Source organism: Schistocerca piceifrons, chromosome 9 (genome assembly GCF_021461385.2).
Source record: "Schistocerca piceifrons isolate TAMUIC-IGC-003096 chromosome 9, iqSchPice1.1, whole genome shotgun sequence".
Lineage (NCBI taxonomy): Eukaryota > Metazoa > Arthropoda > Insecta > Orthoptera > Acrididae > Schistocerca > Schistocerca piceifrons.
This window is the reverse complement of record NC_060146.1, coordinates 17,160,353-17,172,560: the sequence shown is the minus strand read 5'-3', so window position 1 is coordinate 17,172,560 and position 12,208 is coordinate 17,160,353. Positions and strand designations below refer to the sequence as shown.

The 12,208-nt window shown below is 42.3% G+C and overlaps 1 protein-coding gene across 1 annotated transcript in view; it reads left to right on the top strand.

The window, feature by feature from the left end:
• Positions 1 to 11,997, top strand: part of LOC124717156 (zinc finger protein 501-like) — a 337,802-nt gene extending 325,805 nt beyond the window's left edge. The window contains exon 7 of the mRNA XM_047243924.1: positions 11,933 to 11,997. Coding sequence (XP_047099880.1) covers positions 11,933 to 11,963 — 31 coding nt within the window. The 3' untranslated portion in view covers positions 11,964 to 11,997. The remainder of the gene's footprint in view (positions 1 to 11,932) is intronic.
• The last annotated feature ends 211 nt before the right edge of the window (positions 11,998 to 12,208 follow it).

The window sequence follows — 12,208 nt, the reverse complement described above, 5'->3', positions numbered from 1 at the left end:
ATTTCCTGTTTTAAAGTCTATTCTGCATCCGTATTGACGTAGGCTGTCGACTCCTATAATGCAGTCTACCACCAAATTTTTTACAACAAGGAATGTGCTTAATATTGCTACATTTCCGACTTCTACACTAAGTAGTGACTGCACTTTTACATTAGCCGATCTAGCCCCAACGGCGCCTATTATTCTGCAATTTTGAACTGGAAAAATTGGTACTCGTCTTATATTTCTGATCTTGTTGAATAGAGCCTCCGAAATAACATTCGTGGTTGCAGCTGTGTCCAAAACCGCCACTATCGGTACAGTCTCTAAAATGACTTGCATTTCGGCTACTGCCACCTGTTCCTTATCCTCATCTTGGGGTTCTAAGTCCTCGGTCAATTCATCTGCCAGTAATCGTCCATCATTATACGTTAGCATTGGTACACACATCCTGTTGCCCTTCAACCAATTGTTGACCGCTCCTCCGAGGCACGAGTGGTTCCTTACAAGTTTGTTGGATTTTGATTCGCCTGGTGGTTGACATCGTCCGTCACTTCGGTAATTACCGGTTGATTCGTAGATGTCCGTCCCCACTGATGTTGGTTATTTGAATCTATTCCCCCCGGTTGATTCCACTTTCTATTACTGTTATTGTTCCAGGCTTGCGGTCTGAAATTCCTTTCGTTCCCCCATACGGGATTGTATCGTTTCCCATTCCTGTTGTTCCTTGGATAGCCCCTCGCAAGACTATTGCCGGTATTATTATTGAGATTTTGAGGGGTTTCTCCACTATTTATCGATCTCTGTGCGTTCCCTTGCCTACCATTTGGCGGAGGTTCTATCTCCCTATATTGGAATCTGTTGTTACGGGCTTTCTGGTTGCTCTCTTCTATAACGTCTATATGATCTAACGTCGTGAGGAACGACTCCAAGTCTTTATCGTTCCCGTAAATTAATTGATTCCGGATGTTAGTTGGTAATCTTGCCTTAAGTATGTTTATTATGTCTGGCAAAGGCATAGGTCTGTCCCAATATCTAGTTTTGTTTATATATTTTTCAAAATACTTCCTAAGGCTTCCTTTTGAAAAAGAGAAAGGCTCTGGGTAGAGCACCTCCTGCCTTAGGCGTTCCTGTACCCCTTCTGACCAGAATTTTGCTAAAAACGCCTTCTCAAAATCGTCATATGTCGAGCAAACAGAAGTCATGTCCGAGGCCCAGATCGCCCCCGAACCTTGTATATACCCAGTAACGAAACTGATCTTCTGCCACTCCGACCAATTTCTGGGTAGCACTCCTCTAAAACTTCGGATAAAAACAATCGGATGGACCCCCCCTTTTGTCAGTGTTAAAAATCTGGAATTGCCGATGCTTTATCATTTTTTCTTCGGCATGGCAAAGGCTTTCGTAATCTCCGTCAGATAAAACTTCACGCGAACAACTAGCTCGTGGCAATTTAATATTCGAGTTACTCACACAAGTCGGTATCGTGTGCGAATGAGCAGTAACTGGCTCTACAGACGCTGCCGACTTCTGCTGCTGGCCTGTATTCATTTGTTCTGAGCCTTGTTGTGAAACGCGTATCGACTCTGCTATCGCTCCAATGCTCGAAATCAGCACCTAACTGCTGTCGCACTTCCTCAAGTCCTTTCGCAAACAAATTCTCTTCCTGTTTGCCGCATAGACTCTGGAATGCTGCTTTAACATTTTGCTCAACGTTTTCACACATTAGCCTTTTGTTTTCTAATGTGATTTCGGATAATTTACCCGTTAATACATTAATTTGGTGGTCTATAACGTCTTGACGTTCTGTCAGATGTTCCACACTTTCCTTTAGGTTCGTCTGCGTACGTGCCAATTCAGGAAGTTGCGCAATTGCACATGACATGGCATCTTGCTTTTGTACTAACTGCGGAACCATTTCCATCTGTTCGCGTACGGTATCTATCTTAATCGCCACATACTCCTTCATTTCTACACGTACGCGGTGAGTAGATTCCTCACATTGAGCTTTCACCAATTCTATTTGTGCAGTTAATTTTCGTTCCGTCTCTTCGGCCTGGTCTTTAAGTTCCTTTGTCTTCGCCTCTATCCGCTGTTCTAATTCGGAAAAACTGTCGTGTAACTGCTGCTTAATCTCAGCTTTCAGATTTTCCTGCCCCTCATTAACTGAGGCGAACTTCGCGTTAATGTCAATTTTTAGATTTTCTTGCCCCTCAGTAACTGAGGCTAATTTCGTATTCATATTATTCATGGTCTCAGTTAACATCTGCATCTGCCTCATGATAATGACCAATGGATCTAATCCATGTTGCGTACTTGCTGTTACATCTCCAGCCGTGTCTACAGGGCGTTCTATCGCGCTATCTGCAGCGATCGGTTCTACAACACTTCTTACTGCATCACTATTATCCGTGCTAACAGCTGAAGGCTGTTGCGTGTTGCTCTGCTCTGCTTGACTCATCTTAAACATTGCCCTAGTTACAACCATATAAATGTTCTATCGTCAATATGTATATATCTCCCTTCACACAAGAATACTTCTGTGGCTACTTTTTTATAGTATATACGGGTAAATGCAAATAGGGCAGGTCAATCAAACTACGTCTGGCATGAAAAAAATTATAGATCTGGCGTTCTTTCTGCGCCCAGCGTGCTGGTTTTATTTGTAGATCCACTTAATTTGCCTGCGAGTATTTCTTCTCTTTTCCAAGTTAAGTTGTCTCGTCGTAGTTCACATGAAACAGAGAACAAAATTATTTTAACAACGTCCAAAAACGTGTCCTGTCACGGATTGGCCATTATAATGAATTCTACTCTGTAAATGATGAAAGTCTATATGAATGCAGCTTGCCGCTAACTTGGTGTAATGTTTTGTCTGTACAGAAGTGTATCTGTCGCCTTTATCGCTCTTTCACCCTCACACATAAATCGGTACAATAAAGTCAGGGCTTCGTGTTTTCTTATTAGGCTGATCCGTGAAAAGACAGACAAACAATTATGCTAATGGAGGATTCTGAGTAATTTCTCGAATTTCATTCGCTCTCTCTCTCTCTCTCTCTCTCTCTCTCTGTCCTTTATCTGTGTACAGTTTAACTACATTATTTACGTGAAATCAGCCTAGTAGAATCTCGGGTGGAGCCCTTCGTCTTAATGTTTAGCGGCTGGCTTGCTGGAAAAGATCTTTACATTTGTTATTATTATTAGGCGCTGCATTCAGTTGGGAAAATCGATCGTTTGAACAATTCGTTCAGTTTACGACAGATCTAAAATTTCAGATGTGGACGAAGCCTTTTTGGACGTTTCATAAAAACTCAGAGATTGCAGGCTCTCTTCGTCACAGCTGAAACTTCCCAATTAATTACAGGGCCCAGACAATCATCAGTGATTCAGACAGAGAACTCATTCGTCATTCACTCTAGAATAAAATGGTCACAAACCTTATTTCTGAGGAAAATTGTATATTGAATCCATTTCCGTACATGTTCCGTTTTCTGTTGGTTCCAAGTCTCATGTAATTTTCTTTTACAGGTTTTTCTTTCTCTTTATCTATCACGCTAGCGGCACAAACTTTCCTAGCTCGCTTTAGCGCGAAGAAGAGTAAATAAATCTCCTTTAGCAATCCGACAATCTTCCAACCGATACTTCCGAAGCTGTTCCTCTCTCCCACTATAATAACCATGGAGCATACATTTCTGTACCTCTGTTGTTCCAAAGAATAAACGTACTAGAAAAATACCTTGGCGTCGACGAGCTGTCGGCGCATATATTACTAGAAAATCTGATCAGATACTTTTCAAACGTAAATAAATGTGGATGATTTGATTGACCATTATTAATTATTGCGTGGTAGAGGGTAATTTTCCGTGGGGAGATTACACCAAGTTTTCTGGCTACCAACGCACTATTAATGTAGTGCCGCTTGCCCATTATCATCATTACTCGCCACATTTCGCCGATCCCTGCAAAAGTCAAGCCTGGTGTGCATCCGAACTATAGAGGTCATTACTGTCCTCGTCTTAATTACATATAGTTTCTTACGTGTTTAAACAAATATTTAATTCCTTTTAAACTATTAAGATACTTGTGACAATTTTAAATGCTTTACAAGCAGCTCACGATAAACACCTACAGTCGTCATATTGAATAATTACATCCTTTAACTAAGATTACCCTCTGTTCCATCGGACTTCACTTTCCAGTGGCATATTACTTAAATTTGGAAATAGTGCAATGAAATAAATATGCTTTCAACTAAAATCCATGCTTTTGACATACAATTCTCAACTGTGAAAAGGCACATCTTATTCCAATGACGTATAGAGAGTAAGTATTCCTATTATAGAAAAAATACAAATCATTGAGTTCAGTTATTTTATAGATAGTGCCCCCTTTCAGTCAGAGGTGTACAAGTGAATTACTGGGAGAAAAGGACAAACATGTTACTTGACATTCATCATAAAAGGGAAAGAATTCAGAGTTGTTACTTGCTTAATGTGCAAGATGCAGCCAGCCGGAGTGGCCGTGCTGTTCTTGGCGCTACAGTCTGGAGCCGCGTGACTTCTTCGGTCGCAGGTTCGAATCCTGCCTCGGGCATGGGTGTATGTGATGTCCTTAGGTTAGTAAGGTTTAGGTAGTTCTAAGTTCTAGGGGACTGATGACCACAGCAGTTAAGTCCCATAGTGCTCAGAGCCATTTGAACCGTTTTCCAAGATGCAACACCTAATAGACAGGGTAGGCAGCAGTCTGTGTCTGTTTGCTGATGATGCTGCGGCGTATGGGAAGTAGTCGGCTTTTAGTGACTGTAGGAGGATATAACATGACTTAGGCAACATTGGTAGTTGGTGTGATGAATGGCAGCTCGCTCAAAACGTAGAAGACTATACGTTAATAGTGACGAGTGGGAAAAGATTCGTGTAATGTTTGAATACAACATTAGCAGTGTGCTGTTTGGCACAAGTTGTAACAACAACATCTGTACATATAATAATTTTTTCTTCTGATTTTCGGTAAATTAGTGTAATCGATGTTTTGATTTCATTTCTTTTCATGTCATTATGTTAAAGAAACTGTAAACAATTTTCGATGTGAATATTAATGTTTACGTCAAATTGCAAGCAATATTATAACAAAATGGAAATGTAAGAAATGTTGAAACTATTGTAAGATGTTAAAGTTGTAATTGTGCACCTGGTCCATACGTAGGTAATGTATTAGGATATGTGGAGTGCAAAACCTTTGGTGAATACCCTGTCTGTAGGGGAGCGGTAAAAGGTGGATGGCAGGCGAGCGCGGGAAAATGCACACGGGCGCTGCACGGCATAACGGGCTCAGCAGTCGTAGTCGGAGTTGGGCATCGGTCTGAGAAACACGCTCTGGATCGAGGAGGCTCTCCTGGGAAACGTGATTTCATTGAGCCTCGGATGTGCCGGTTCCGACGACTATACAGCATGGCTATATTCCATAGGCACTAAATGGAAAAGTATTGCGACGCTAAGAAGAAGCAAAGTGCCGATACATCAAGAGCCATAGCTGTGATTGTATGTGTGCTTTGCGCCTCGCCATCTCGCCGCCCGCCAACCGCCGCATCGACACGAACAGGTTGAAACTTTTAGTACTGCATTCGTGTGGACCAGTGTTACTTTTGTTCCTGACTGTTCAATAACAACTTAACTTTTACCAGAACTGTCCTATCATTTAATTATCCTCATCACTAACCTAGACAGGGTCCATTCCACATGTTGTGCAATCCGAGTGTCCCGAAATGAAGATTTAAAGTTTATGTTAATAATACTTACCTGCAGACCTATCTATGTTAGAATGATGTTTAAAGAACTTTGTTGTTAATGAATATATAGGGCTGGCAAAGTTGGAAGATAATGTTGAAATTGGTTTAGTAATGAAGTTTAATTATTTGAGGCCGATAAAATGGTAATTAAATGAGCAGGAAATAAGACAAAAAGAGTAGTAAATCATATATTGGAAATCTTGAGTGTTTAATGATTTAAATAACCAAAATTTCAGTACAGTGATCATAACAGTTTCAGGCCCCCCCCTCCCCCCCCACCCTTTTCTTTTCTATTCATTTAAATTCTGAAGTGTACTGAACTGATTTGACCAGCAAAGTTAAAGTCGATATAAAACCAAAATTTATTAGTGTTTTACCTTTTCCAAAATTGACATTGTATGTGTGTTTCGAAAGTGCTATTTCTAGGGTAACCTATGCCCGATTTTAATCAGATCAATAGACAGTATGAAGTTTGTAGTAAACATTATAGTGTATTGTTGCGTATTTTTGGTTTGTCCATATTAGTACAGAAAGTGAAATTATTAGTTCAATAGATTTTTCTGGTTCCAAAATTTACCATATTATTCAGTGTTATTACGTGTTGTTTTGTATGAACGTGCTTCAACTTGTACTGGGAAGAAACTCAGTTAATGCCTAATTAGGCTGGCGACCGTATTATTAACAATTTGGTAGCATCTGCGGTGTTGTTTCTTATCCGTCCTAACGTGTAGTTGCACTTCAGACTTGCTTGACGTATTATTGTTGTTACTGAGTGGGTGAAAGTCTGATTTTGCCTCCATTCAGGTACACGCGGTCAATATCTACCCCAAAATCCTTCCTTATAAGGTGATTCCCGTCAACTTACCATAGTACAGGCTTTAATAAGTATCGTACACAGTAGCGTAGGGTTACAAAGTCACCTTGATTAAATATCTGGGCGTAACATTGAAAAGTGATATAAAATGGAATAATCACGTAAGTATCATGTAGTGAAGGTGACTGGTCGACTTTGATTCACTGGGAGAATTTTAGGAAAAAGTGGTTCATAAGTATAGGAGACAGAGTATACAACACTAGTGCGACCCATTCTTGAATACTGTTTGAGTCTTTGGGATCACCATCAGGGTGGATTAAAGGAAGATGCTGAAACATTTCAGAGACAGGCTGCTAGATTTGTTACCAACTGGTTAGATCAACACGCAGGTATTATGGAGCTGCTTCGTGAACTCAACTTGGAATTCCTGGAGAGAAGATGATGTTCTTTCCAACAAAAACACTACTGACAAAATTTATAGAATCGACATTTTAAGTTGACTGCAGAACGATTCTACTGCCGCCAACTGTGTTCCACAGATACGTTTAACATCTTTTCTTGGGTCACATGGTGTAGAACAGAGGAGAAAAAACCGTTGCCAATGATAGTCCTGTTTCTTGAAACAACAACAGTGACTGTCAACACTGTTCAAACGAAATGGAAATCTACAGTCAGGAAGAAAAGAGAAATTATTATTAAGAAATGACACCGACAGCACAAAATAAATATCTGGCATACATATACGCAAAATAATCCCTCATAAAAAGCTGGTTATTAGTATTAATTATGCAGTACAGAGTCATGATATGTGTCTCAGCCATTGCACAAAATGTTCTGGCGTAACAACAAGCGCCGGAACGAAGATGAAGAATAGAAGATGAGAGAAGGTGGTGGAAGGAAGTCGGTCAATGGTGCGCTGACACGGGCCATGCCACCACAGGAGCCACACCTGCATGAAGTGAATGTAAGCGCCGCTCTTGCCAGCTTCGGTCGCTCAGATCGGCTCCGTAACGGACATTAGTGGCCAGTATTAGCGTGGCCATGCACAGAGTACTACGATTGACGTGATCCATATCCAGGGCTTGTTTGAACATTGTGTATAGCCAGAACTCTGATTTATATTGCCTGTCGCCTTCGTTTGCGACATTTGTTCTGAATCCAGAATGAAGTATTGTCAATCTGCTTTATAGAAATAAAACTACTAAGACTGTTTACTTGAATTGTTGTATAGCATTCCGAGAATGCAGCATCCCTTAAGCACCCTATATGCGTCATGTGGGCAAGACCGAACATGTAGGTCTTAAAGCCATGTCTGATTTTTGACATCTTAGACGACACATCACAGCCGTACGGGCATTAGCCTGAGTGCCCTCTCAAGTGATTCTTCAGGCCCGACTTACAGGCAAACGTCTTGTAGCAGGCCCCACAGTTGTATGGGCGTTCGCCAGTGTGTACTCGGTAGTGTCTCTTGAAATTGGACCCACATGAGAACGTCTTATGACAAACTTCGCAAGTGTAGGGACGTTCGCCTGTGTGGACACGAACATGCTTCTTCAGGTTGCTGCTATTTATGAATGTCTTCTGACACATGTTACAAATATATGGGCGTTCTCCTGTGTGCATTCGCGTGTGGACCTTTAGTGTACCTCGACTCGACAGCGCCGTATGGCACACTTCACAGACGTAGGGACGTTCGCCTGTGTGGACGTGTGAGTGATTCTTCAGCTTGGTGTTGCTTATGAACATCTTGTGACACACTCCACAGGTGTAGGGGCGTTCGCCTGTATGGATACGTATGTGTTTCTTCAGATTGCCGCTATTCATGAATGTCTTATGACACAGACTACAAATATATGTGCCTACGCCTGTGTGGATTCGCGAGTGGATCTTTAGTGTACTCTGACTCGACAGCGTCGTGTGGCACACTTCACAGAACTGCGAACGTTCACCTTTGTGCACACAGGAGTGTTTTTTCAGGTTGCTGCTACTTCTGAACGTCTTGTGACACACTTCACAGTCGTAGGGACGTTCGCCCGAGTGGAGACGTGAGTGTTTCTTCAGGTTACTGGCATTGATGAATGTCTTCTGACACATGTTACAAATACACGGACGTTCGCCCGTGTGCACTCGCTCGTGGGTCTTAAGGGCGCTCTGACTCGACAACGTCTTGTGGCACACTTCACAGATGTAGGGGTGTACACCTGTGTGCTCACCAGAGTGATACTTCAGCTTGGTGTTACTTATGAATGACATCTGACACACGTCACAACTATACGGACGTTCACCATTGTGCCGACGGATGTGGGACTCGAAGCTGCCACTACTTGCGACTGTTTTGTTACACACGTTGCAGCGATGCAGAAATTCACTACACTTCACGTTTTGGTCCTCGATCAGTTCCTTCAAATGTGCAGATGTCTTCTGGCAGATGGTGAGATGGTGCACATGATGTCGTGTACCACTTTTATGCTCAGAGAGTGCTATCAGTTTGGTGGTGCATTCTATGGTGTTGCTCGTTCTTGTAGGCACACCAACTCTGTTAATCAAACTGCTACTGCCACCAGTTCTCTTGTCGTTCGCCATACCATCAAGGATATTGCTGCAAGAATTACGAAAAACAATATGTCAGAAAGTTTCTTTATAACAGTACAGTATTAGAAATGAGAAATTATATAAACATCCAGCAATTTTGCACATGTTGTATGAGAGATCGATGGAAATATTTCATGGAATAGAATCTGCAAATAATGTTATAAATAAAGATCATAAAGCATAAATATATTTCCTTCATTTAGGATCTGAATAAATTGGGAAAAATATTAGTGATTATTCATAGCAGTTACATGAACCTAAAGCCACTGATAACAATGTTATCACAACAACAAACACGAAGAAAACATGAACTTCTATTATTGCTCTACCAGATGTACTAAATTTTCCGATAGAGGCAATAGAACTCTAATGCATGCTATCTGAGTTTAACTTCGATTAGAAGTAACTGGTATTTTTGGGACACCTTAGGACTGTGTTCTGTGACCCTCCTACTAGCCCAAAGTTAGTGGCCACAGAAATGAATAAGCGACCCCACTTAGACGTGATCTTTGCCAGTTGAGCAGTAAGAGTACAGTGTATGCTTAAGGTAGCAGGAACGCCATTCACTTTTCCTGCCAATTATCTTTTGCCTATGAAATACCTTTGTTGGCTTTTAAGTTAGTCGCATGGCCATGTTGAATGAGGGAGCCAGACGTTTGTTCTCAGACTGTAGAACTGGAATGGAGCCACGTGTGTAATGAGAGTGTGAGTGAGCCGTAGCGGCTTCCATGAGGGCGCGCGCGCGATCCGGCTGGTGTCACTTTTGCGCGCGTTCCATTGACTCTGGGCCTTGTCATGTCATCTTTGCTAGGATGTGTGATCCGGCTGGTGTCACTTTTGCGCGCGTTCCATTGACTCTGGGCCTTGTCATGTCATCTTTGCTAGGATGTGTGATCCGGCTGGTGTCACTTTTGCGCGCGTTCCATTGACTCTGGGCCTTGTCATGTCATCTTTGCTAGGATGTGTGATCCGGCTGGTGTCACTTTTGCGCGCGTTCCATTGACTCTGGGCCTTGTCATGTCATCTTTGCTAGGATGTGTGATCCGGCTGGTGTCACTTTTGCGCGCGTTCCATTGACTCTGGGCCTTGTCATGTCATCTTTGCTAGGATGTGTGATCCGGCTGGTGTCACTTTTGCGCGCGTTCCATTGACTCTGGGCCTTGTCATGTCATCTTTGCTAGGATGTGTGATCCGGCTGGTGTCACTTTTGCGCGCGTTCCATTGACTCTGGGCCTTGTCATGTCATCTTTGCTAGGATGTGTGATCCGGCTGGTGTCACTTTTGCGCGCGTTCCATTGACTCTGGGCCTTGTCATGTCATCTTTGCTAGGATGTGTGATCCGGCTGGTGTCACTTTTGCGCGCGTTCCATTGACTCTGGGCCTTGTCATGTCATCTTTGCTAGGATGTGTGATCCGGCTGGTGTCACTTTTGCGCGCGTTCCATTGACTCTGGGCCTTGTCATGTCATCTTTGCTAGGATGTGTGATCCCTCCGGGGCTGTATGGTGGTGAGTGATGTGTCGGACACGGAGCTGGACGGATGTGGCTGAATACTGGGCGTCCTGACGATTGCATCGAGTTAACAATGTTGACCAATGGGCTATGGGAGCCCGCGTTTCTCTGTAGCATTGACCGTTGCTACCGGCAAGTTTAATGGGGAAGGAGCGGCTCTCGTCGCATGGAAGCTGGTTACGACGTGAATCACTCAATTGTGATGTGCTAAATACGCCAAGATGCATTGAAGAACTTGTTAGCAGTGCAGTATTTACCAGTGACTACCTGGAGTCCTGAAGCTATTGGCTTCCATGACATTTGTTTGACGTTATCGATGAAAATTGTTTAGTAAGTACGGTACTTACAGATTATTAATTCTGCCTGGTGTAAGCAGACCAAGAATCCAGTTTCTTTATGCCTTTCGATGACCCCTTTGGTGTTCTGTGTCTCAATCTGGAGGTTTATTTATGCACCAAGCTAGTATTTTGCAATGTTAATTTTGCACTTGAAATCATGGTTTGTCGTTATTGAGCATTTGATACTACTCTCTGTAACTTCTGTTTGTTATAGACCTCATGGCCCTTCTTGGGGTGAGTTATTGGATTTGCTCTGTAATTAAAGTTGTTTGCTGTCAGCCTAAAGGTAAGCACGTGTGGGTCATGTGAGTGTGCGTACTTGTATTTGCACTCACTCTAAATCCATGTTGAGGAGCCCTTTGAGTTATAGTTGTTGCATCAGCAGCGGTTAACGCGTTGCTGTTCTGCTGGTCCAGGCCAGGGACGCGTTTTCCTTCTGCTTTAGCGGCCTTCCCGTCTTCGCACGAGGCCTAGGTGTTGGCAGTTCACACTTGATTTTGCGGATCTCCCGTTCCAATCTCAAGTTGAGTGGTTTGTTGTTATCCTTCTCGTATCGAGCCGCGTCGGGGGGCGTCGCTCGATTAGAAAGTCATTGACTCAGTATTTCTGCTATTGTAAGGCCATTGTAGGCGAGTGTTAAAAGTCTTGCGAAAACTGAGCACTGAGTTTCTTGTTTCCTTTAAAAAATTAAGGGTTTAATTGTCAGCATAATTTTACGTGTGTTTTAGGGGCCCACTAATTTATTGAAGTACTTAACATGTTTTATGTGGAACAGGCCTGTGGTCAATCAGTGCTGCTGCTTCCGTTTTACATGGGGAAGTTGGTCATATCTTGTCTATATAGGAGCAGAATAATCAGTGGAGATGTATGCATTCTAATGTTTTTCGTTTAATGATTGCTCAACTTATTCCAGGTGCTGTTGCGAGATTAGCCCACAGTTGTGATCTAGTTGCGCGGACAGGGTGCAGCCACAGGTTTATTTAATTAACTCTTCGTAGCTGGGGCACTCTTGTGTTTCACAATTGAAATTTTTTAGTATTATTCGTAATTTTGTGTATAATACAAATGTCCTTATACATTGTGATTTTACTTTAAAAGTCTTAATTATTTGTATGTATTTTGCAAGAACCTTGGTAACTGTCAGTTGACTCACGACTGAATCGTTATTAAATGAAATATTTGTTTGGGA